The sequence below is a fragment of the Xenopus tropicalis genome, chromosome 4 (assembly GCF_000004195.4).
Source record: "Xenopus tropicalis strain Nigerian chromosome 4, UCB_Xtro_10.0, whole genome shotgun sequence".
NCBI classification, from domain to species: Eukaryota; Metazoa; Chordata; class Amphibia; order Anura; family Pipidae; genus Xenopus; species Xenopus tropicalis.
The window spans coordinates 37,605,660-37,633,492 of NC_030680.2; the positions used below are offsets into that span (position 1 = coordinate 37,605,660).

General features: G+C 39.4%; 1 protein-coding gene across 1 annotated transcript; it reads right to left on the reverse strand.

Annotated features, from left to right (window-relative positions):
- Positions 1 to 755: 755 nt before the first annotated feature.
- ctsw (cathepsin W) lies at positions 756 to 27,704 on the reverse strand (the record flags this gene model as incomplete). The annotated part of the gene is given in 10 exon segments (NM_001045568.1): positions 756 to 1,201; positions 9,796 to 9,854; positions 11,888 to 11,978; positions 12,068 to 12,132; positions 18,670 to 18,786; positions 21,595 to 21,675; positions 22,733 to 22,826; positions 23,934 to 24,073; positions 24,596 to 24,709; positions 27,645 to 27,704. Coding segments are annotated over 10 exon segments (912 nt in total).
- Positions 27,705 to 27,833: the final 129 nt, after the last annotated feature.

Genomic DNA, 27,833 nt, shown 5'->3' on the forward strand with positions numbered 1-27,833 from the left:
TCTATACAGACATAATTTTGGCTAAGCACCCCGCAGAATATTGAGCCTTGGAGTGTGGACACCATTTGGATTGATATATATATATATATATATATATATATATATATATATATATATATATATATACACAAAAATTGCTAGTAAGCTGCACACCATAAGAAAAAAGTTGATACCTGGGTGCCCAGGTATCAACTTTTTTCTTATGGTGTGCAGCTTACTAGCAATTTTTATATATATATATATATATATATATATAATCAAAAAGTCTAGGAATGGTGCAAACAGAGAACTCCAGGTACTGCCTGGGTGCATGGTTAACATAACATAATTAGTAAGCACAAACAAACTGCACTCACAGGACTTGTATGAAGCAAAAAAATGGTGTTTAATTCAACGTTTCGGCTTAGACTCAAGCCATGTGTCCTGAAGACGGAAGAGTCTAAGCCGAAGCGTTGAATTAAACACCATTTTTTTGCTTCATACATTGCTTTTTTTGCTACTATATATATATATTGTTTGTGCTTACTAATTATGTTATGTTAACCATGCACCCAGGCAGTACCTGGTGTTCTCTGTTTGCACCATTCCTGGACTCTTTGATATATATATATATGACATGTATTGTGTAACAGTCAGGAGTTTCTATACTAGTGATGTGAGGGTGGAATATTTTTTAGGTTTTGGGTGACCCATTATATAACCCCTGTTATACCCCTACTCTCCAAGTAAATCCCCAAGCAGCGCCTTCAGACTTTTTTTTTATTAATCAACAACCCTGTCTCTCAAACATGCCACATACAATACATTTTAATATGTTTCTTGTGCAATGAATTCATCTTGGGCCTAAAACAGATTGTACAGATTCACCAGAACAGTAATCCATAGAAATGTATATTCTGTATTGCAAAAATACATATTAAATGAATGGTTTATTGGTTGCTAAGGGTTATTGGGCTAAAACAATTGTGTCAGTGTCAGTAAATGAGCTCTTGGGTACGTTGGAACCTTGATGGTTTTATCATGCTAGTTATAGATGTAGCAAAAGGGAAGGGACGTAGGATACATATTTAAAATATGAACCATACATTTACTGGGGAACGCAGCGTTTTATTTTTTGATTCTTGTTACGTTCCACAATGCAAGTTACAGGGTACTTGGTGATGCCGCATGCGTTTTTATCTCTGAACATTCGGAAAAAACCCTGAGAAAATGGAAAGAAAGAGAAAATGATGAAAAGATAAGATAGAGATACAGTATTAGCGGCCATTTACATTTTATTGCACTTTGTACACTGCATTCTGCTTTGTACATATAGCCACAAGTCTCTGCGTCTTAGTGCCCTAGCACTCACATCCTGGGGATGTAACATAAATGACCCTATTCTGATGCAAATTTGAGATGAAAAGTGATGACAAATTTACAGGAGGGATGAGCAGATGTAACCATACATACGGAATACTGTTTTCCCTTTAAAGGAACAGTAACACCAAAAAATGAAAGTGTATAAAAGTAATTACAATATAATGTGCTGTTGCCCTGCATTGCTACAACTGGTGTGTTTGCCTCAGAAAGACTACTATAGTTTATATAAGTAAGCTGCTGTGTAGCCATGGGGGTAGCCATTCAAAGGAGAAAAGGCACAGGTTACTTAGCAGATAACAGATAAACCACCATTATATGGGGCTTATCTACTAGTTATCTGCTATGTAACCTGTGCCTTTTCTCCTTTTTTCCAGCTTGAATGGCTGCCCCCATGGCTACACAGCAGCTTATTTATATAGTAGCTTTTCTGTAGCAAACACACCAGTTTTTTGCAGAGCAACAGCACATTATATTTTAATTACTTTAAAACACTTTAATTTTTTGATGTTACTGTTCCTTTAACAAGATGTACTGCCAAGCACACGAGCACGGGCATACATTATCCAACTTCAAAGATTTATTTGTTTTCAGCATACCAGGCATAAATACAATAGGATTTCTCACATGGAATAGCTTCCTTTCTGCCAGGTCAACACCGGCCTTGGGATCACTATGCCCACCTGTTTCTAGCAATCCGACACTCTCCAGTAGTGCCTCTTTGCTTTCTCAAAACAGGACTTTTCTGGTCCGAAGTTGCAGAACTAGCACATAAAGAATTAAGCTAATTCTTTGGGCGATGAAATGGTTACTTACATTTTCTCCCCAGGCTTCTCCACAACTGTTTTTCAGAATCCATTGTGGAAGTTTTCCCCCTACATGACTATGACTATTCCTATACTGTCACTTGTTTCCCTAATGCTGAAGACTATCCTGCTCTTTCTAAAGCTGTTACCTCCAGTTATCTTCAGCAGGCCGACGTAAGCTCCACCACCCCCTTCCCAAACTGCCCCAGCATTGGGTTTTATATCAACCTCTACTCCCCCCTGGCGGCTGGTGGTGATATGAACCACATTATAACTCAATATTGCTACGCTACTGGCACCCGTGGACAAATTAACAAATGGCAAACTTTTACATTAATACTATTTAAAACATACAAGAAATCACAACCTTCACTTGACATTTCTTGCACACATTGTTTCACAGTGACAATCTGCAACAATTACCTGGTCTACCCCCCTTACAAATTAAATGGTAAGAAAAGGCTAACAAAAATTGGGGGAGCCAGAAAGGATACCTTTCTAACCACACCACCTCCCATGTTACTATATTGCATGCATGGTATAGTATAGGGGCCTTGGAAGATACTAGTAAGATGTTAGTGTGCCGGTACCATGACAGGTGGATATTTTTCAGAACTGAGAAAAAAAACATTTATTTTGATTTCGCTAACATATTCCAATAGGACCTTACCTTGCTCTTTAACCCTTTTACTGCCAGCCATTTTGGTCAAAGCGGAACTTGTATTGCCAGACAGTTTTTGAACATTTTGCACTGTTTCACTTTAGGGGCCTTTCCTCGGGGGGACTTTTAGTTTACCAAGGAAAACAATATATCGTTTTTTTCAGAACAACCTAAGCTTTCAAAATATGGTAGAATTTTTGTGTAATTCCAATTCTGTAACAAGATATAGGCTTCTAAATGTCTAAAAATGCAAAAAAAATTAAATTTTCCATAATATAATCACACATACTAGAAACAAAAATTATTTTATGCACGAATATACAACTGATTTGGAAAGTCCCATGTCTCCTGAACGTGCCAATACCAAATATATATAGTTTTATGGAGATTTCTCACTTGTATAGGTCAAAAACTCCCAGCAGTACATTACCAAATTCCCAAAGCACTGCTCCAAAAAAACTGCATACTTTGGATTTCAAGGCCAAAATTCCACTAACAGAAGGTTTATCCCAGAAAATTGTACATTTTTGGAAAGAACAGATTCTGGGGAATACAGAATAGGCACAACTGTCTGTCTACTCCAAACTATCAAGTCGCAATGCTTTCCTAAAGTTATTGGTTTTTATCAAAATTTGTGATTTTTTTTAAAAATCGCTTCAAAGCTTCTAGTCTATAGTATCTTATCTCCTACAGGTCATAAAGTAACCAAATAAAACACCCTAAATATGAATGCCTGGGGTCCACTGAACAGTTTGATGCCCAATATGTATAGGTTTACCTAAGTATGTGGCATGTAGGGGCCCCAATGTGAACATACCCCCATATGAACTGTCATTTCTGTCATTTCAGCTTCTGCAAAATCAACACATTTACATCATTATATGTGGGATGAAGCTAGTATAAAGTACGCTCACCCCAGAAAGTCATATATTTTTGGAAAGTACACATTCCCCCAAATCTAAAATGGGTACCCATGTCTTTCTACTCCAAAGTACCAAGCCGCACAGCTTTTCTAAAGTTAGCAATTTTGATGACATTTCCAAAAATCCCCTCAAAGCTTCCACTTTGAAGCATCTTATCTCCCACATAGCATTAGGTACCAAGATAAAACACCCTGAATTTGAACGCCAGGGGTCCACTGAACAGTTTGATGCCCAATATGTATAGGTTTACCTAAGTATGTGGCATGTAGGGGCCCCAATGTGAACATACCCCCATATGAAATGTCATTTCTGTCATTTCAGCTCCTGCAAAATCAACACATTTACATTATTATATGTGGGATAAAGCTACAAAAAAGTACGCTCACCCCAGAAAGTCATATATTTTTGGAAAGTACACATTCCCCCGAATCTAAAATGGGTACCCATGTCTTTCTACTCCAAAGTACCAAGCCGCACAGCTTTTCTAAAGTTAGCAATTTTGATGACATTTCCAAAAATCCCCTCAAAGCTTCCACTTTGAAGCATCTTATCTCCCACATAGCATTAGGTACCAAGATAAAACACCCTGAATTTGAACACCAGGGGTCCACTGAACAGTTTGATGCCCAATATGTATAGGTTTACCCAAGTATGTGGCATGTAGGGGCCCGAATGTGAACATACCCCCATATATACTGTCATTTCTGCCATTTCAGCTCCTGCAAAATCAACACATTTACATCATTATATGTGAGATAAAGCTACAAAAAAGTACGCTCACCCCAGAAAGCCATATATTTTTGGAAAGTACACATTCCCCCGAATCTAAAATGGGTACCCATGTCTTTCTACTCCAAAGTACCAAGCCGCACAGCTTTTCTAAAGTTAGCAATTTTGATGACATTTCCAAAAATCCCCTCAAAGCTTCCATTTTGAAGCATCTTATCTCCCACATAGCATTAGGTACCAAGATAAAACACCCTGAATTTGAACGCCAGGGGTCCACTGAACAGTTTGATGCCCAATATGTATAGGTTTACCTAAGTATGTGGCATGTAGGGGCCCCAATGTGAACATACCCCCATATATACTGTCATTTCTGTCATTTCAGCTCCTGCAAAATCAACACATTTACATCATTATATGTGGGATAAAGCTACAAAAAAGTATGCTCACCCCAGAAAGCCATATATTTTTGGAAAGTACACATTCCCCCGAATCTAACATGGGTACCCATGTCTTTCTACTCCAAAGTACCAAGCCGCACAGCTTTTCTAAAGTTAGCAATTTTGATGACATTTCCAAAAATCCCCTCAAAGCTTCCACTTTGCAGCATCTTATCTCCCACATAGCATTAGGTACCAAGATAAAACACCCTGAATTTGAACACCAGGGGTCCACTGAACAGTTTGATGCCCAATATGTATAGGTTTACCCAAGTATGTGGCATGTAGGGGCCCGAATGTGAACATACCCCCATATATACTGTCATTTCTGTCATTTCAGCTCCTGCAAAATCAACACATTTACATCATTATATGTGAGATAAAGCTACAAAAAAGTACGCTCACCCCAGAAAGCCATATATTTTTGGAAAGTACACATTCCCCCAAATCTAAAATGGGTACCCATGTCTTTCTACTCCAAAGTACCAAGCCGCACAGCTTTTCTAAAGTTAGCAATTTTGATGACATTTCCAAAAATCCCCTTAAAGCTTCCATTTTGAAGCATCTTATCTCCCACATAGCATTAGGTACCAAGATAAAACACCCTGAATTTGAACGCCAGGGGTCCACTGAACAGTTTGATGCCCAATATGTATAGGTTTACCTAAGTATGTGGCATGTAGGGGCCCCAATGTGAACATACCCCCATATATACTGTCATTTCTGTCATTTCAGCTCATGCAAAATCAACACATTTACATCATTATATGTGGGATAAAGCTACAAAAAAGTACGCTCACCCCAGAAAGTCATATATTTTTGGAAAGTACACATTCCCCCGAATCTAAAATGGGTACCCATGTCTTTCTACTCCAAAGTACCAAGCCGCACAGCTTTTCTAAAGTTAGCAATTTTGATGACATTTCCAAAAATCCCCTCAAAGCTTCCACTTTGCAGCATCTTATCTCCCACATAGTGTTAGGTACCAAGATAAAACACCCTAAATTTGAACGCCAGGGGTCCACTGAACAGTGTGATGCCCAATATGTATAGGTTTACCTAAGTATGTGGCATGTAGGGGCCCCAATGGGAACATACCCCCATATGATCTATCATTTCAGCTCCTGCAAAATCAACACATTTACATCCTTTATGTGGGATAATGCTACAAAAAAAGTACATTCACCCCAGAAAGCCATATATTTTTGGAAAATACACATCCCCCCGAATCTATAATGGGTAAATATTTCTTATTGCTACAAAGTACCAAGCTGTAAAGCTTTCCTAAGTTTGCAGATTTATATGACATTTTCGAAAATCGCATAAAAATGTTGCAATTTGCCGCATTTATCTCTCACAATTTCTTGATAAAGATCAGATAAAGACAAATCACCCCAAAAAGGAACACCAGAGGTCTACTGAACAGTTTGATGCCCAATATGCATAGATATACCAAAGTCTGCGGTATGTACTGAACCCAAAATGAAAATAGCGCATAAGGATTTCTCGCCTGCCAGCTCAGCTTTTGCACACAGAGCCCCCTGTCAGTGTATTATGTGCCAAAACTTCCCCTAACCATACAGTGACCCCCACAAAACCATATATTTTTGGAAAGTACACATTCTGACAAATCCAACAAGGGTAAAGAGTCCTTTCTACACCAAAGTACCAATCTGCAGAGCTTTCCTAAAGTTATTGGTTTTTATGACATTTCAGAAAATCGCCTAAAAATGTTGCAATTTGTCGCATTTATCTCACACAATTTCTTGCGTACAAAGGCAAGTCACCCCAAATAGGAACACCAGAGGCCTACTGAACAGTTTGATGCCCAATATGCATAGATATACCAAAGTCTGCGGTATGTACTGAACCCTAAATGAAAATAGCGCATAAGGATTTCTCGCCTGCCAGCTCAGCTTTTGCACACAGAGCCCCCTGTCAGTGTATTATGTGCCAAAACTTCCCCTAACTATACAGATCCCCCACAAAACCATATATTTTTGGAAAGTACACATTCTGACAAATCCAACAAGGGTAAAGAGTCCTTTCTACACCAAAGTACCAATCTGCAGAGCTTTCCTAAAGTTATTGGTTTTTATGACATTTCAGAAAATTGCCTAAAAATGTTGCAATTTGTCACATTTATCTCACACAATTTCTTGCGTACAAAGGCAAATCACCCCCAATAGGAACACCAGAGGCCTACTGAACAGTTTGATGCCCAATATGCATAGATATACCAAAGTCTGCGGTATGTACTGAACCCTAAATGAAAATAGCGCATAAGGATTTCTCGCCTGCCAGCTCAGCTTTTGCACACAGAGCCCCCTGTCAGTGTATTATGTGCCAAAACTTCCCCTAACTATAGAGATCCCCCACAAAACCATATATTTTTGGAAAGTACACATTCTGACAAATCCAACAAGGGTAAAGAGTCCTTTCTACACCAAAGTACCAATCTGCAGAGCTTTCCTAAAGTTATTGGTTTTTATGACATTTCAGAAAATTGCCTAAAAATGTTGCAATTTGTCGCATTTATCTCACACAATTTCTTGCGTACAAAGTCAAGTCACCCCAAATAGGAACACCAGAGGCCTACTGAACAGTTTGATGCCCAATATGCATAGATATACCAAAGTCTGCAGTATGTACTGAACCCTAAATGAAAATAGCGCATAAGGATTTCTCGCCTGCCAGCTCAGCTTTTGCACACAGAGCCCCCTGTCAGTGTATTATGTGCCAAAACTTCCCCTAACTATACAGTGACCCCCACAAAACCATATATTTTTGGAAAGTACACATTCTGACAAATCCAACAAGGGTAAAGAGTCCTTTCTACACCAAAGTACCAAGCCGCAAAGCTTTCCTAAAGTTATCGGTTTTTATGAGATTTCAGAAAATCGCCTAAAAATGTTGCAATTTGCCGCATTTATCTCACACAATTTCTTGCGTACAAAGGCAAGTCACCCCAAATAGGAACACCAGAGGCCTACTGAACAGTTTGATGCCCAATATGCATAGATATACCAAAGTCTGCCGTATGTACTGACCCCAAAATGAAAATAGCGCATAAGGATTTCTCGCCTGCCAGCTCAGCTTTTGCACACAGAGCCCCCTGTCAGTGTATTATGTGCAGTAACCCCCCCTAACCATACAGTGACCCCCACAAAACCATATATTTTTGGAAAGTACACATTCTGATGAATTCAAAATAGGTAAAGTTATTTTTGTACACCAAAGTTACACCTGGCAAAGCTACGCTAAAAACAGATCAGGAATACTTATATAGGGATAAAATGTGATAAAACCACAAAAATTGTGCAAATCAGTGAAACAACAAAATAAGTTACATGACAGTGTAATTAGTGGCCAGAATATCTGATCCAATAGTTACGCTGTCAAAATAAACAGTTTTTAGGTAAAAGAAAATAAAAACAAAGTGGTAAAATGAAAAAAAAAAAAAAAAAAGCAAAACAAAAAAAACCCAAAGTGTTTGTGTATACATGTGTGTACATGTGTAAAAGTTGTGTGATAGTGTGTAAGTGTGTATATGAGTGTAAATAAGTGTATAGAAGTGTGAAAAATGAAAAAAAAATAAAAAAAAATAAAAATAAAAAAATGCTAAAATGTGTGCTGTAAGTGTGTGTAAATGTATGTAAGTGTGTATAAATGTATGTAAATGTGTGTATAAGTGTGTAAAAGTGTGTAAATGCAATAAAAAAAAAAGTCCTTACCTGTTCCTGAAGACCGATCGCCTCCTTCGTCATTTGGGCCGGCGCTGGGGGAGAGGGAGGAAGCAGGAAGCAGCAGATGCGATGCGATCGCATCTGCTGCTTCCTGGAGGGTCCTGCGAGCGATCGGCTCGCAGGACCCTGATGACAGCCCCCCTGGCACATTGCCCAGGGGGGCTGTCATTGTTAGAAGCCCTCTGCAGCGGCGGCACATGCCGCCGCTGCAGAGGGCAGCGCTTAAACGCCAACGACGTATGAGACACGTCGTTGGCGTTTAAGCCCTTTTACTGCCAGCACGTATGCCATACGTGCTTGGCAGTAAAAGAGTTAAATCAGTATCATTTCTTATGCTAACTTTTATTTATTTATTTTATGAATCCTCACTTTTACCATCAGAATGAGTTGACATGGAAAGTGATAGATAATTTAAGAATATATTTTTTAGAAAGTTAAAATTTTTCCACAAAAAAATGTTGCTAACAATGTATGCGCTATGTTTTCAGCAGGTTTCCAGATTTAAGACTAAGGGGCACATTTACTAATCAACGAATCCGAATCCCGAATGGGAAAAAAACGGTTGGGAAACGAAAATTTTGCGACTTTTTCATCGCCATCGTGTTTTTTTTCGTAATTTGCGCAATCTTTTCGTCGCCATCACGACTTTATCGTATTTTGCGAGACATTTTCGTCGTCGCCGCGATTTTTTTGTATTGAGCAATTGTAAACGGCGAAAATATCAATCCGATTTTTTCGCAACGGCAATGAAAAAGTCGCGACAATTCGAGGAAAAGTTGTGGCGGCGATGAAAAAGTCACGACAATTCGCGAAAAACGCATTCGGACGCTTTTCGGACGTTCGTGGATTAGTAAATGTGCCCCTATGCAAGGTGCTTTTGATAAAGTGCCCCCAACCCAGGAATATTCCAGCTATATAAAGGGTTACATCACGCAATCTCCTACATATTCCTGGTTACAAAGACAACATATCAGGCTATTTGATGCATTACCAATACTCTAAAATCTTCTCTTCTCTAAAACTATTTATTCATGAAACTACACTTCTTTGTTCACAAAAATACTGACACTCAAGTTGCAGAACTAGCACATAAAAAATTGAACTAATTTTTTGGGCGGTGAAATGGTTACTTACCTTTTCTCCCCAGTCTTCTCCCCAACTGTTTTTCAGAATCCATTGAGGAAGTTTTCCCCCTACAGTGAAAACATATCATAAATCTACAACTTTTACTGCTGTCACTTTTATATTTAATTTAATATCCGTTTTTCTTTGCCAACTAGTGAATTGGCCTTCACCCCTGGACCCCCTCCAGCACTGAAAAGGTAGTGGGAGGCATTGAAAAATCAGCCTCAGGGGGACAGGGAGGTAAAAGGCACCTATGGGTGTAGCCAAGGGTGTTCTGGCCCCCAGTCCCAATCTGAGGCAGCCTATGGGATACCACTCTTTGCCCCCCCACACTTAGGTTTTTCACATTGCAGGGGACCGAGGGTGGGCCGCATTGATAACAGAGCCAAAATTCCAATTGAAATATTGGGATTTCAGCTCTTTAAAGGACAATGAAAGGTTAATAGAAATTAAAAGTAAGTCTAAAGGCATTCTTTTTAAGTACTTACTGCATATCTAAATTCCCAGATCCCTGCTTGCTTCTCTGAGATATGGTGCTGGCAGCCTACAGCAGTGTGAAGACTACAGTGACATCACTGAAATCTCTCTGTCCTTCCTGTAGGCTGCCAGCGGCAGCCTTCCTATTCTCTGAGCATGTGTGTAACTTGATCCTGTCTCCTGTTTTGAGCTACACATGCCCACCAGCCAATCAGAAGTGGATCTGGCAGAGGGGAGGGGGGGAGGGAATGAAACACATGTGCAGTATGAAGCAAGGAGGGAAAGGAAGGGAGAATACCTTTTTAGAGATGGCTGCCTGTTCTAGAAAATGTAAAGTAAGTGTGACTGAGTAAATATTTGATTAGGTGAGCCAAAAGCGGGGCGTTTTTACTAAACAATAGGAGGACTATTGGGCAGTATGCTTTTTAAATTTTGACTTGCATTCTTCTTTAAGTTACCAGGAGTGGCTTTTTGCCACCCCTGGCAATTACAGGATCGCTACTGCCTACAAAAACAGAGCCTTTTACTACTTTATTTGTCACTACCATGTTTCTCTAGGAATATAGAACCTGATATTCAGACAGCTATGAATTATTTGAAGGTCAGCTCCAAAAAAAGTTGATTTCAAGCAAATGATTCTAATTTATTTTTCTCTGTAATGATAAAACTGTACCTTGTACTTGATGGCAACTAAGCTGCATGAATCCATATTGATGGCAAACGAGCCTATTGGGTTAATGTTATGGCTGATTTTTCAATCGACTACAAGCTCTTTGCCAGGGATGGGCTGCACCTCAATGATGATGGAGCAGCTGCTTTAGGGGAGAAGATGGCTAAAGGGCTGGAGGAGAATTTAAACTAAGATGTGGGTGGGAAGGGTGCAGGAAGAAATTCTGTGGTAGACAGAATAGAAGAGGCAGTAAGTTTGACATCCGTGGTGGGCAAGTTATTTGAAGGCTTGTTAAGGGATCACATTCAAAATTATGTAGTGGAGAATGGCATTATGAGCAGTAATCAGCATGGCTTTATGAAGGACAGGTCATGTCAGACCAATTTAATTGCTTTTTATGATGAGGTAAGTAAGAAGCTGGACAGTGGGGATGCAGTAGATATAATCTATTTGGATTTTGCCAAAGCATTTGATACCGTTCCCCACAAACGACTGCTTTCTAAGCTAAGGTCTATTGGTCTTAGTGAAGTCGTTTGCACATGGATAGAAAACTGGCTACAGGATCGGGTACAGAGGGTGGTTGTTAATGGTACATTCTCTACTTGGAGTAAGGTTCTCAGTGGGGTCCCTCAGGGTTCTGTACTGGGTCCACTTTAGTTTAATTTGTTCATAAATGGGTGGGTATTACAAGTAATGTATCACAAAACTCTGCAGACCAGTCAATTCTATCCAGAATGTGGCATTCTTGCAGCAAGATAAATGTAAGGTCATGGACCTGGGATGTAAAAATATGCAGCCACTTATACCCTTAATGGGACTTGGAGTCCTTGTAGATAATAAACTTGGCTGTAGCAAGCAATGCCAGGCAGGTTATTTATAGGCATTAAGGTTGAACTTGCTTGACTTTTTTCAACCTAACTTACTATGTTACTATGTTACTGATATTATTCTTACCTCCTCGATATCCCACTATTAGCACAACATGGTCCACATAATTAGGGTCACAGTTAGATCTCAAAGTATCTACAATTCCTTTCTGGTAATGCTGCAATAAAGTCCAGAAAAAGTAAGTGTAAACAGAAGAGGAATGTGTTTTAAGAACAATCTTAAAAATGAGTGAAATAATCATTTTACCTTTAATGGTGCCTTATTAATAGTCACAGTCAGGGTTCCTTTATGAGCAACATGTGAGGCCATTGCTGCAACAATGCATTTATACACAATATTAATATTGTGGCAATTATTATTGTTTTCCTTAATTCATATAGTGCCAACATCTTCAGTACTCTAGAGAGATTATGCATCATTGACATCAGTCCCTGGCACAGTAGAGTTTACACTCTGGGGCCCATTCATTAAAGTACGATGGACACGATTACAAAAAATTAGTATTTTTTCTAAACTTTAGAACTGTTTGTACTGTTAACGATAACATTGTTAAAAAGTATGACTTTTTGTGATAAGTTCGTTCTTCCACGAAAAAGTCTTACTTTTCGTATTTTGTGCAACGATAACAGAAGTTTCTCGTTATTCATTCAAGCTTTGATATTGTGACTATCTTTGGGCCAGGTTGGAGCTGCAGAGTGCCATTGAGTCCTATGGGAGACTTTCCTTGGGCCAGGTTGGAGCTGCAGAGTGCCATTGAGCCCTATGGGAGACTTTCCTTGGGCCAGGTTGGAGCTGCAGAGTGCCATTGAGCCCTATGGGAGATTTTCCTTGGGCCGGGTTGGAGCTGCAGAGTGCCATTGAGCCCTATGGGAGACTTTCCTTGGGCCAGGTTGGAGCTGCAGAGTGCCATTGAGTCCTATGGGAGACTTTCCTTGGGCCAGGTTGGAGCTGCAGAGTGCCATTGAGCCCTATGGGAGAGTTTCCTTGGGCCGGGTTGGAGCTGCAGAGTGCCATTGAGCCCTATGGGAGACTTTCCTTGGGCCAGGTTGGAGCTCCAGTGTGCCATTGAGACCTATGGGAGACTTTCCTTGGGCCAGGTTGGAGCTGCAGAGTGCCATTGAGCCCTATGGGAGACTTTCCTTGGGCCAGGTTGGAGATGCAGAATGTCATTAAGTCCTATGGGAGGCTTTCAAAATCATGCACTGAAGGTTCAAAGCCAGAAAGGTTTTCGCGACGTTTACGATCGTTCAGAAACAAAAATTTCAAAACTTTCAGATCACTACCGCAATTTTTTATATGTCCAAGAAAAGAATTTTTGTAACATTTTCGAACATCAGAAATTATTGCGGTTAGTACAAGTTTTTTCCAATCGTTCTTAGAACAATCTGAAATTCGTACTTTAATGAATGGGCCCTAATGTCCCTAATACATTTATACACACTATGGTTAAATTAATCAGTAGCAAATTGACCTGCCTGTATTTTTATTTCCGGAGTGTAGGAAGAAACTGAAATACGCAGAGGCAAATGCACATAAGCACATAGAGAACATACTAAATCCATGCACTGGCTGGTATAAGATTGTAAATTAGCAAGCGAGGAAAGAGTCTCTACCTTTATAGGTTGTTAGACATAGGGGCTGATTTACTAAGACACGAATTCGAATCCGAATTGGAAAAATTCCGATTGGAAAACGAACATTTTGCGACTTTTTCGTACTTTTTGCGATTTTTTCGGAGTCTTTACGACTTTTCGGAATTGTCGCGACTTTTTCGTTACCAATACGATTTGCGCGAAAAAACGCGAGTTTTTCATAGCCATTCCGAAAGTAGCGCAAAATCTGGTGATTTTTTCGTAGCGTTAAAACTTGCGCGAAAAGTTGCGCCTTTTTTGTAGCGTTAAAACTTAAAGGGCCTGATTCACTAAAGTAAAGTGCGATAAAAATTATCGCACTTTACTTTAGTAAAAAACGCAAAATAATTTGCGTGCGATTCACCATAGTATTATCGCGTGCGAAAAATCGCCATTTTCGCATGGTTATTTCTCGCACAAGTTTTAGCGCATACGTTAATTTCTGCACTGAAAAGAATACTATCGCATGATTCACTATAACTTTTGCGCGCTAAATATCGCATTCGGCTATGCGAAAATTAACACCTACTACAGGCAGGTGAAAAATTATACAAAAGTACAGTAAATGATTTTTTTGCAATAAAATATGGACTTACAGTGTTATTTATTCAAGTATGTGTCTTTTTACTCAATTTTACTAAAGTCTTGGCATGTATGGAATTTCACTACTAATATACAGTACTATAGCGGTGAATATGTTGTCGCCAAAATATACTGTACTGTAGCGGCGAATATTTTTTTCGCGCAAAATACATTACTATGTATATTTTGGCAATATTTTTTTTTCGCGATTTTGTAATCTTGCGGATTGCGGACATTTTGTGGCGATTTTGTAATCTCGTGACATGTGCGACTTGGGGCCATTTTGTGTCATTCAGCCAAACTGAGAGGAGATGCTTGGGGTTTCTGACTTGCCACCAGGGGAGAGGCGCTATATAATCAGCGTGCTCCTGCGTGCAGGATATGACCACCCACCTCCGGGGGACTTAGGGGTCCACGAGAGGAAGAGGGCAATCCTGGCTGAGCTAAGACAAGGTTTGCTCGCCAGGTTTGCCCTTGATGTGGGCCCCCACCAGCTCCGGCGGCTGTGGTCCGACCTTAAGCGCAGGAGCCCAGAACTGGTCGCTGAAATTGCGGAAGGTAATTATTGTACTTTACTATGCTTTTACAGTATACGTTCAGTAAAAGATTTAGCAAGTAATTTGAACTAAAGGTACAAATGTAAGAAATGTCAGGGATGATGAAAGTAACATAGTAACATAGTAAGTTGGGTTGAAAAAAGACATACATCCATCACGTCCAACCATAATGCCAGTGAGGAACTGAAACGTTGCTCACAATAAACCTCTGAATATTATTTCACATCTTTGTGAAAATCCTTGTGAAATCCTTGTGAAAATCCTGTGTGTGCTGTCACCCCATGCCTGTCTAGATTTCGTTTTGCCACAGGCACCCAGGTATTATTGTTCCTTATGGTGTGCAGCTTCCCAGGCCCGACCTCCGGCCCCCGAGGCCCGACCAATGGCCCCCGAGGCCCGACCTCCGAGGCCCGACCTGCGGCCCCCGAGGCCCGAGCAGAGGCCCCCGAGGCCCCAGACACTCCCCCCCTTGATTTCTACCCCAGTTTCCCCCCACTTTCCCCCCCGGCCCTTGAGTTCTCCTCCCAGGCCCAACACTCTCCCCAGGCCAAGCGCTGGGCACCAGGTCCTCCTGCTGATGAGGGTCCATCACGCCAGACCGAAGATGTGGGGACCCAAACAACACCTGGGAGGACTGACCCCACACTTCGGTCAATGCAGGAGGGCCTGGAAACTCTGAAGGCCCAGGTGGCCGAGCTGCAGAAGGACATGAGGGAACTCAAGGGCAGCAAGCCCTAAGTTTCCCCCCCCCCTTTTTTTTTTATTTTAAATAAAAGTTTTTAGTTTTATACATTTGAACTGAGTAATGTGTCATTATTTATCCTTCCTTGATATGGTATTCTATACTTTCATGTAGTTTCCCCTAAACTCTTACATTTATCAGTAACAGCATCAATATGCTATATGGGTTAAATGTTTGCAAATATTCTGGCATCAATTTTGCCTTTAGCCCATTTTGCTGAATAGTAAAACTTGCGCTAATTAGTACGTAGCGTATTTTCTGGCGAGTATTTTCTGGCCAATCCAATTTTTTGTTGCCAGAATAATTGCAATTTAATAAAGTGCCCATAACATATTTGCCATTTATTCTGTGTGTAAAATCTCCCACTTAATTTAAGCCACTTTAACAAACAGAGCCATAAGTATTTGGCTAAATATTCTTAAATGCCCCCCCCCCCCCCATTTTATTATCTCTAGCACTTCTTTTTTTTTCTTACTTAGATTTTTATAATTTTTGGGGGGTTTTTTTGCAAATAAACTTTTATACAGCACCTCTCTAGCACTCTGTGCTCTCCCAGGGCAAAATGTCGCCATTTTTATGCTGCATAAAAATGGCGACATTTTGCCCTGGGAGAGCACAGAGTGCTAGATTGTTACAATTAGCGCATGCGATAAATAGCCTGCATGCGGAAAATACCGCGCTATTTATCGCATTGAAATACAGCGCGTAAAAAAGCGCGAGTATGCTTATAGTGAATCGTGCGAAAAATCGCCAAAATTAAGACGCGGTAAGTTTTACGCAAGTTTTAACGCTACGAAAAATCACAACTTTTTGCGCAAGTTTTAACGCTACGAAAAAATCGCAAGATTTTACGCAACTTTCGGAATGGCTATGAAAAACTCGCGTTTTTTCGCAAAAAATCGTATTAGTAACGAAAAAGTCGCGTCAATTTTCCGAAAAAATCGCAAAATACCGATCATTACGAAAAAAACGCAATCGGACGCATTCGGCCCGTTCGTGGGTTCGTAAATGTGCCCCATAGAGTAGCCCCTTTACATTATGTATGTACAGGTAACACCTCTGGGTAATGGTTAATGTCATTCATTTTGATCATCTCACTTAAATTCCCACCTTGAGTGAGATGATCAAAATAAATGACATTACAGGAACAGTAACACCAAAAAATGAAAGGGTTTTATAGTAATTAGAATATAATGTATTATTGCCTTGCACTGGTAAAATTAGTGTGTTGACTACAGAAACTCTATATAGTTTATATAAATACCCTGCTGTCTAGCCACGGGGGCAGCCATTCAAGCTGGAAAAGAGGAGAAAAGGCACAGGTTACATAGCAGATAACAGATAAGATCTGTAGAATGTAACGGGGCTTTATCTGTTATCTGCTAAGTTACCTGTGCCTTTTCTCCTTTGAATGGCTGCCCCCATGGCTACACAGCAGATTTGTTTATATAAACCAGTGCTGTCCAACTGGCGTTTCGCAGGCATTTCCAGTGTCTTTGTATATACACACCAGGAGCCTCTGTCTCCTGTGTATATACAAAGACACTGGAAATGCCTGCGAAACGCGTTGCAATATTGTTGTGAATAAACTATTACTGAAAATTACCACTTTTGTTGGTGTCTGCCTGGAGGAGGTAAGCTTACTACTACCTCCTCTGAATTACCCATTGGGTTTTTAAGTGTTTTTAGCTAATTTTATCCTTTTGGCGCCTCTGTTTTGTCTTATCACTATACCGAGTCCACCCCGAGTGGAGGGGTGTCATCCCCATTTTTCTTCCTTCTACAGAGAGCGACTTCTTATTCCTGAGTGGGGTCAGGACAATCTCCCCACCTGCCTATACAGTGGTTGCCTATTGGTAACCCTGGCTTGTGAGTATTTATTTGTTTATTCTACCATTACTCCTTGTAAAAACATATTACACTATTGGGGCTCTTGGTGTTCCTTTTTGTCTTCATACTACAAAAAGAACATATACTGAGGTGGTACTGCAATTAAAAAGTTTTTTAATATATAGTTATTGTGCAGACTGTAGGAGCAGTGCCAGCATTGTGTCACTGTAGGCTGCCTGTGTGTGCCATACAGTATGGCACACACAGGCAGAGTAGGGAAGGCTGAGTATGGCACACACAGGCAGAGTAGGGCAGGCAGAGTATGGCACACACAGGCCAAGTTTGGCACAAACCAGCCAAGAATGGCACACACAGTGAAAGTATGGCACACGCAGGCAGGGTAGGGAAGGCAGAGTATGGCACACACAGGCAGGGTAGGGAAGGCAGAGTATGGCACACACAGGCAGGGTAGGGCAGGCAGAGTATGGCACACACAGGCCAAGTATGGCACAAACCAGCCAAGAATGGCACACACAGTGAAAGTATGGCACGCAGGCAGGGTAGGGCAGGCAGAGTATGGCACACACAGGCAGGGTAGGGAAGGCAGAGTATGGCACACACAAAGGCAGGGTAGGGTAGGCAGAGTATGGCACACAGGCAGGGTAGGGCAGGCAGAGTATGGCAGGTTTTTGCTGTACTACAACCATTAATATGGGTATGGTCATGTGATAACATGGGTGTGGTTTCAAGTGGGTGCGGTTTCAAAAAGGGGAGTGGTCAAAACTGGCTTCCATTATCGGCCCTCCACCACGTAGGTCGGAAAAATTCCGGCCCTCGGTACAACAGAAGTTGGACAGCACTGATATAAACTATAGTAGTCCTTCTAAGGCAAACACACCAGGTGTAGCAGTGCAGGGCAACTGTAAATTATACTGTAATTACTTTTATACACTTTCATATTTTGGTGTTACTATTCCTTTAACCATGTTAATGTCAGGGTACAGTACAGGGTTTGGGGTCATTCATGCCCTAAAAAAAATTCCAGTTAGGGAACTGGTTCTTTGAACACAGTTTAAAATTGCCGCTCTATAAATATTTAATTGTCCTTACCCAAGGGCAGATAATTATCACTAGATAAGAGTTTCCAAGAAATTATTGAGTGATCTGAGGGTTCACCAGCATGGTCCTGGTGATTACCAAGTCTATGAAGAGGTTGCTTTGAGAGTTTTGCCTCCCACTTAGCTGGCAAACAGCATTGTTCAGTACCAGTCACTATATAAGAGCCTCTAGCTGTAGACAGGAAGGAAGCAGAGCCTACATTACAGCATCATGACACTGCTGCCTTAGATTTTTTCAACTCTAAATTTCAAGTTCTATTAAAAGAAAAGAAATAATATGGATCACCATTATCTTCTGCAGGAACTGTAAAAGTATCTCTGTAACCCAATCTTCATGAAGACTGCTGCATTGGGAACCAATTTATATATAGTAGAAAACAATTATTACCTGTTTCATTTTTTTTAAGCATTTCAAAATCATGAATCCATCCTACAGCTTCAAAACCTTTCCGGCAATTAGACACATGACCAGTGTAAGGATATGACTTTTCACTAGTCAATCCTCCTACAGAACAAAAAAAAAAAATAGGAGAATCATTAAACAAATTAATGGGATTCTGTCATGATTTTTATGTTGTAGTTTTTATTACTAAATTACACTGTATACATTGCAAATAATTTAAGTAAGTAATTCTTGAACCATAAATGCATTTTAAAAAAAAAATTTTTTTTCTTCTACTTGTTATATTGGTGTGTAGGCGCCATTTCAGTGCATTGTGCCTGAGTCTGAGCTTTCAGAAGGAGCCAGCGCTACACATTAGAACTGCTTTCAGATAAGCTAATGTCTCTCCTACTCAATTTAACTCGAGGAGTCATGGTGAACTTTGGGTATTTTACTACTGAGTGATTTACTCATATCTATAACAAGGTGGGGAGTGGGAGCATTTTTACCTGCAGGTGTCAGGGAGCTGCTGTCTAGTTACCTTTCCATTGTTCTGTTGATCAGCTAATGAGGGTGAAAGGGAAGGGGGTGATATCACTACAACTTGCTGCTCAGCAGTAAAGTATGACTGAAGTTTATCAGATCACAGGCCACACGGCTGAGGGCACCAGGGAAACTAAGAACCTGTCTAACCTCAAATCATATTTCAAAATTAATTATAAAAAATCTGTTTTAAAAACAGATAGCAATGCAGGGTTCCACCGGAGAAGAGCTATTAACTGGTGCAATCTGTAAGAAAAGAAAAATTAATAATAAAATGGACTGAGAATAAAATAGAAAAATAGAAACCTGTTGTGCAGGTTTATATACACAAGGATCCCAGACTGTAGCTTCTGATATTATATAATAATAATAATAATAAATCCCTTGAAATTTGTGAGGGTAGTGGTATATTTTGCTAAACAAACTACCAACCAAGAGACACTTTATAATTGACAAGCATAGGACTATTTTACCCTGAAACCTTTAATAGACTATGTCAAAAATGTACAACTGGAGGGATGGTCCAGGATGAATCTATAAGTTAATTGACATCTAATATTTTCTCCTCCTATAATGAACATTTTTTATATATACAGTATGTATTGCTTTCATTATGGTGCCTATATGAGTGGATATGCTATTTATAATTCTGGAGCAGTGGCCATTGCTCCTATACAGTATTTAATGTGATTCTTTACATTTCAGTTAATTTTAATAGAATGATGTAGAGGGGTCTAACCAGTCACAATAAATTCCTCTGGAAGGTATTCTTTAATAAAGCAAGGTCTTTTCCAAAAGTTGGATTCACTATTTCCAATGATGCCTGGCCAGCAACATTTGTATCCTTACAAAGTACAGGATTTTTTCAGTGGGGTAACTATAGAGGAAGCATACCCCGTAGTTGTGGGTTGTGGGCATGAATCAGGGGGGTCAGGACCACAAGGTCTGCTTCTTCTATAGTTGTAATGCTTCCCTCCCTGTAATACAGTGGCTGAGGAGGGAAGACTCAGGCAGGCACCTGACTAGCGGATAGCTGGGGTATGGATTGCTGTGCACCAGGGCCCTTCGAAGATTTTTATGCGGGGGGCCATTGCACACTAGTTATGCCACTGGATTTCTTTATCCATACAATTCACTAACAATGTATATACTTATGATAAATGTAGTTAGTAGTTATTGCTTCTGACTAAAGCAATTAGACCTGTAATACTTTAGAAGAATTGGGTTTATTATTTGGAATTTTTGGGGATTTTTGGATAACATTTTCCCCATTTTCCATACATCACCATACATTAGGGCTGATTCACTAAAGTGCGTTAATTTTTATTGCACGCTTTTTTGCGTTAAAATTAATGCGAAAATTAACGCGCAATTCGCTACAGTATTACCGCATGCGGTTGGTCGCATATCGCATGCGTTAAATTTCGCGCTACCGCATGCATTAATTTGCTAATCGAAATAACACTAACGCATGATTCACAAACACTTAGACATGCTAAATATCGCATTTGTCTGTGCGAAAAATTACCACCTACTTGAGGCAGGCGGTAATTATAGAAAAGTACAGTTAATGAGCTTTTGGCAACACAATATGGACTTTGCAGTGTTATTTAATCAAGTCTGTGTTGGCCCTAGAGTGATGCATTCTCCAGTTTGCAGGGAAATTTTCAGTACAGTAATTTTCGATAGTAATGGCATGTATGGCTAACACGTGGCAAATATTTGTACGCGGTGCGTCAATTAGCGCGCGTTCCATCAAATACCGCACGAAAATAGTCTTCACAACTAAAAAAACGCAAGCAGCATCGCGCGTAAATTAACGCAAGTATGCTTTTAGTGAATCATGCGTTAAGACGCGAAAAATTAGACGCGATAAAAATTTTAACGCATGCTATAAATAACGCAAGTTTTAACGCACTTTAGTGAATCAGCCCTATTAAGTCTACTAAAAACAGTTAAACCACAAATAAACTCAATATGGATTCATGCAGCTCAGTTAGGATCAAGAATAAGGTACTGTTTTATTATTGAAGAAAAAAGGAAATCATTTTAAAAAATTAGAATTATTTCCAAAAAAAAGTGGCATAGGGCAGGTGGGAAAGACAGGTGCATGTTCTACAAACAAAATAATTTGTATGTATAACTTTATATAACGCTACTATATACACCTCTGTATATGTTTTTAAATACAGAAAAGTTTACTCAAAGATGGAGAACATTGTGATAAATAAATACACAGAGATTAATTGCCAAGTGGTAAGAGACAGGAGGAAGCAGGTTCTTCTCCCATAGAACTTACAGTCTAAGTGCATTAAACATCACAATATGAAATTAAGTTCATGCATCCAAATTGCTTATAATTTTGTTTGGTTACCCTTTAGTTTTTACCTTGTTGCAATACTGTCATAAATGCATCCCATGCGTATCCTCCACTGCAACCATTCCTGCAAGTGTTGCAGTCTATTACTTCTAACAAAGAAAAGTTAAATGTCAAAAAATGTTAATTTTTAATTTCCCTTAACTGGCCTGCCTCGACCCCCCCTCACCTCTCCCTTATCACATACTCTATAACTTGAAAAACTGCCCCTATTGCAAACCTCAACCTAAAAATGCAGATCATGGCAGCTGTGTACCTGGGCGCCATCTTCTGTTCAATCTTAGAAGCTTTGGGTCTCACTGCCGACACAGACCCTGCTTGAGTATGCACAGTTGCTTTCCTGATTGCCCCAACTGAGCATATTCAAGCAGGGTCTGTGTCGGCAGTGAGACCCGAAGCTTCTACAATTGAACAGAAGATGGCGCCCAAGTACACAGCTGCGATGATCTGCATTTTCTGCAAATATCTACAAAAACGCACTACCATTCAGTAGATAGTTTGCGTTTATATTATTTCTACCAAAATGCATAACTTTGCACTTGTCAACATTGAACCTCATTTTCCAGTTTGCTGCCCAGTTATCTAATTTTGTCAAATCGCTCTGCAAAGCGGCAGCATCCTGCATGGAACTTATAGTTTTGCACAATTTTGTGTCATCAGCAAAAATAGAAACAGTACTGTCTATGCCCACCTCCAGGTCATTAATAAACAAGTTAAAAAGCAAAGGACCAAGGACTGACCCCTGCGGTACTCCACTAACTACACTACTAGAAAATGTTCCATTTACCACCTACTCTTTGTAATCTATCCTTCAGCCAGTTCTCTATTCAATTACAAATATTATGCACAAATATCACATTGCTCCTGTTTACCAGATCTGCTTCTAAAGATGTTGAATTCTGCAAATTTTGATTTCCTGATTACTGCAAACACTGATGACATTATACTCTGGATTCGTTGTTGTCTCTGTTTTCATTCATACACAGTGTTACTAATTTCGGAAAACGGAAATTTTAGGCACAGCCTTAATGTTCACACTCTAGTGCTGTTCGGAGAATTAAATCCCCAGGCATCTTTTATCCATAGGCCCCCCCACCGGCTCTCGAACTGCACCTAAGTAAAACAATCATAAAAAAAATAAAGACTTACGTTGCTCTGACAAACTTATGGTTTGTCCCAGAATTGCCCATTGTGCCTCAATATTAGCCACAGCAGCAAAAGCCCAACATGAATGGCAGGTTCTCTGTAGAAACAATTACAAACATTTTAAAGCCATGTTCCAACTATTCCAGTTTTTCCCAGCAGTACCACTGAAAACTGTCTGGTAATTGGTAAAATGGTTGCATTTTACCCCTTTCAATGGTTCCTAAAGGGTGACGCTCATTATAAGAAAATGATTTTCTAATCCAGAGATTGACAGAATTCAAGCCTCCAATGGAGTTTTGGTCAGGGAACCTTTAGCTCATAACAATTAAGAAATATATGTTTATAAAGCATTCAACTACAGTTTCAACATAATATGGGCTTCCAGGATATATCAAGAAAAACAAATTGGCTTTCTCCCCCATATTTAACCCTAACTGCCTGAGCTTCCCAGCCACTGCAAGTGGATAGTGGAAAAACAGTTTTACAAAGAAGCTTTTTACAAGAGTCTAAACGTAGCTCCATCTCATCCCTACAAACAACTGGGGAAATCACCTTTGTTGCAGGTAAAAATCGCTGTGAAAAATGTATAATGAAGCAGTAGAATTCTTTATGGATCATATGAAAGTGAGTGTGGGACTGGCTAGACCGGGGATGACTGACATAGTTTGCCAGCTTGATCTAGATTGCAATATACAGACAAACAATCCCTGGTGTGTTCAAAGGGGAGGGCATTTCTTGGAAGCATAATGCACAAAATGTCTTAATGTCCTGTATTCCTATATATATTGATAGTGGGTGAGTGTAGAGGACCTATTGTTTCTGTATATATATATGCAGTTTAATTAACGGATGTACATTAGGGATGTGATTAAAATAGCAAATTTTTTCTCTTGAACAAAATTTTTGAGAAGGTATACATCCCCTTTAAGCTTTTTTTTCCAGTATTACTCCAAACTGAGGCAATACCCATACAGGGAATGTTCATTTTCCTCTTTTATATGATGCATAAGATGGTTATAGTGATATGGTTCCTGTTATATTCTGGGTGCAGAAGCTGCACATCTGCCTTAGTACCAATATTTTGTTCAGTTGGCTCCGTGACTACATTAAAGTATTTTTATTATAAGTTAATTAGAGCATATTGTTACTTACATGTTTATACCACAATGTGACGGTTTGTATCCATTGTAAGTTTATGTCTCACCTGGTTTTTGGCTTTTGAAATCACGTTTTGGGTGCGCCAATCACATGAGGTAGGGAATGGAAGAACCTCTTCCGATTGTTTCAGAATTGGTGGAGTGGGTAGAATATTGGTGGGCAGGTGGTAAATGCTAAACTCTTCATCTGTGTACAGGCAAAAAACCCAATGAAAATTATTTATAATTTGCAAATATAGGGTGATCAGCAGTAACAAAATAGTTTCACCTTGTTGGCTAAGGTCAATAGGAAAAGGTTAATTCAAGACTGAGTCACCTGGATGGTATTTAACCGGCTTAGCCAGTAAATCACCAGTTAGAGTCGGCACCGGTATAACAAATTTACCAGCAACGTACTTGGCAGTAAATTTGTAATAACTCACAAATCCCCCACTTTCCTCACTATTTCTGCTGCTGATCAGCTTTTGTAATCACATGCCCACCTCTGCGCTGCCCGTTTCCCCACTCAGTCCTCCCATTTCCCTGCCACCAAATCACGAACATTCCTCTACCCAAAGACCAGTATTATGGAAAAAAAGGGTGGCAACCCTACTTCAAGATCACATAAACAAGACATTTACAAAAATGTCGATAATACTGTCATATTTGGAAGATCACAGAACCATAGTAAAGGATTTATACTGAAGTAGGTTTGTTGTCATTGTCATACCTGTGAGATCACTAAACTTGGTCACGCCATACTGTGCGGTACCAAGCTCCTCCCTTTGCAGACGGCTTGCCTCCTTCAGGTTTTCTGAAAATGTGCGCAGTCTGTACTTAAACTCTGGGGTTGGAAAAAGTGGATGAATGATATACTGTAAGTTTTGGTGAAGCATAGAAACATACTGTTGTATAAATATATCAAATGTAATTATTTTTTGTGATAATTAGGGGCCTACTTCAATGAGAAAAATAATTGTATGAATCTCTTCCTAATTCCCACATATCTGTCACCATAGAATGGTGCAATTTATTTGTAACATACAGAAGAAAATCTTAATGTTATATTACATGATGGTCCAAAAATGTGATCCAAATTGGCAGTACAGTCAGTGCTATTTACAAAGCGTTTGCTCACTAAAGATTTATATAAAATGTAGTTATTGGGAATTTTAGGCATATTTTTAGCTCATTGTTTATCACAGCATTAAGACCAGGTCTTACCACCAAAAAATGAAAAGGGAACTCCAGCTTCTGAACCGCAATGCTAAACTATTCACTAAAAATGTATTATTTATTATGTTTAACACCTGTTTGAAGATAGCATAAATCTAAACACGACAATAAGTTACAAAGTTTTATTACATACACTGAGCACTTGCTCAAAATAAAACAGTACCTTGTACCTGTATGGGATCCCTTATCCGTAAACCCATTATCCAGAAAGCTCCAAATTACGGAAAGGCCATCTCCCATAGACACCATTATAAGCAAATAATTTTAATTTTTAAAAATTATTTTCTTTTGCTGTTTAATATTGTAATTATTGGAGGCAAAACCTTCATATAGGGATTATTCAATATTTAAATGATCCAAATTACAGAAAGATCCCGGGTCCCAAGCATTCTGGATAATAGGTGCCATACCTGTACTTCATCCCAACTAAGATATAATTAATCATTATAAGAGGCAAACAATCCTATAAAATTTATTTAATGTTTAAATTATTTTTTTAGTAGATTTTAGGTATGGAGAACCAAATTACAGAAAGATCTCTTCTGGATTCTGGATAACAGGTCCCATACCTGAACCTGTGTTGATTATGTTATCCAAAATAGCTTATATTTATAAATAAGCTTGATATATTTAAGATTTTAACTTATATTTCTTGTACCCTATTAAATCTTACAGTAACTTAAAGTTTATCTACTAATAAGTGCATTATCACTTCCTATTGCATTGTGGCTTTAGAACACAATGAATCAAGATCTTTTTAAGGACAAAAATTTGTTAATTTCACTTATAGTTTACTAATCTCTAGTGCAGTGCAACTGGTTTTACATGTAGTAGGAGAGCAGATTATTTGTCATGCTGTACATTTGAGGGCAGAACAATATTGAAATAATGACTAAGATATTTAAGGAGCCCTTAAGCAGTCTGGGGGATGTAAAAACACCTGGCTTATAGCCTTCAGTTGGAAAGCCCAGCACCGGTGAATAAAATCCTGTTGCTGCATTATTATACCTTGATTAATATCAATAATCTGTTTTGGATTTTCTTGTAACCACTGAAACAATGGCATTCCTGTATATGAGCTGCAATATAAATGTGTGCAATATAAATGTATATGTATATATAAATGGTGTTTATGTAAATGTATGCATTTACAATGGGTGTATATTTTTCTAATACTGTTTTTTGCAACCTATGGAGATGCCACACAGGGCTGATTCTTGGTCTGCGGAAAAATGCAGGCTGAGAATCTGGCATTAGCCTCCTACCTTGTCTGCACCCAGAATATTGTCTCCTCCTAGGTGTAGGCACTGCTGCATATGTCTGCGCCCAGAATATTGTCTCCTCCTAGGTGTAGGCACTGCTGCATATGTCTGCGCCCAGAATATTGTCTCCTCCCGGGTGTAGGCACTGCTGCATATGTCTGCGCCCAGAATATTGTCTCCTCCCGGGTGTAGGCACTGCTGCATATGTCTGCGCCCAGAATATTGTCTCCTCCCGGGTGTAGGCACTGCTGCATATGTCTGCGCCCAGAATATTGTCTCCTCCCGGGTGTAGGCACTGCTGCATATGTCTGCACCCGGGTGGACACAATGGTTCCAGGAGAAGGCAAGGTAGGAGGTTGATGCCAACGAGGGGGCCCATTCTCAGGAAGCGGTTTTTCACAGGCAGAGTGAGCCCAGTGTGGCATCAGCCAAAGGAAAAGAAAACAAATAAAACTCTCACAGGGCAAATGTATTTTGTTGAAGGGATCCTCCACTTAACCTTGTATTGGAAGAAGTACACGTTTAAGTCATTTATTTCAGCAGAAATGCAGCACAAACCTTTGGGGGAACACCCGCTTCTTTAGGTGAATACAAGGTATGGGAGCAGACGGGGAAGTGGTGAGCTGGAGAATTTGTTGTTTTTGTCCTCCACTCAAAAACATTTTTTTGGATAATGACAGAAGGTATAAAAAAGCTACCATCCATTACACATTCATTATATAGTAGTTTCAGTGGTAATAAAGTTATTTGTAAACATAATTGCAATTGACAGTAGTGTTTTATCCCTTTCTATTCCTAGGGTCTGATTCTTAAAACAATGTATAGAGTCAGGTCTTCTATGGATATTTTAATCTGCCGGCTTGCAACATTCAGGAGTCAGAGCCAGGAGTGCAGAGAACGTAAACAAACATATAATGCTTTTAATTTAAATTGTGTTTTAAAAATGTTTAACTGAACATGATTATATTTTCTTTCACCGGCATAAAACATTTTTTGGGTAAACAACCCCATAAAGCAAATGTACGACACTACAATGAGCCCGGCACTTTCCTAAAACATTGCATTATATGCACTAGGGCATGGTGGGTTTATGAAAAGGTTCTCTAAGTTCTCTGAGTCCTCAGCCCTTAAGAAAACTATTGATTTAATAATGTAAGCACATGTGGCACATAAATTATCAGATCTGTTTGCGGAAAACACTAATTCCAATAGTAATAATTACATAATTATAACAATAATTAGCAACCCCTCCTATATTCTATAAACCATCATAGATTTTACCTTCTCTGGTCTTGTAGCTCCTGTTATATTGAAGCATGAAATTTTCAAACTGCTCCTGTAATGAATTACACATAAGAGTAAGGTGTGAGCAAGGAACAGAGTGGATAGGCAGAGGGGCAAGTAAAGAAACGGAGATACTTATTTTAACAATAATGAATAGCATCAAATTAATGGCATAGAAAACAAATG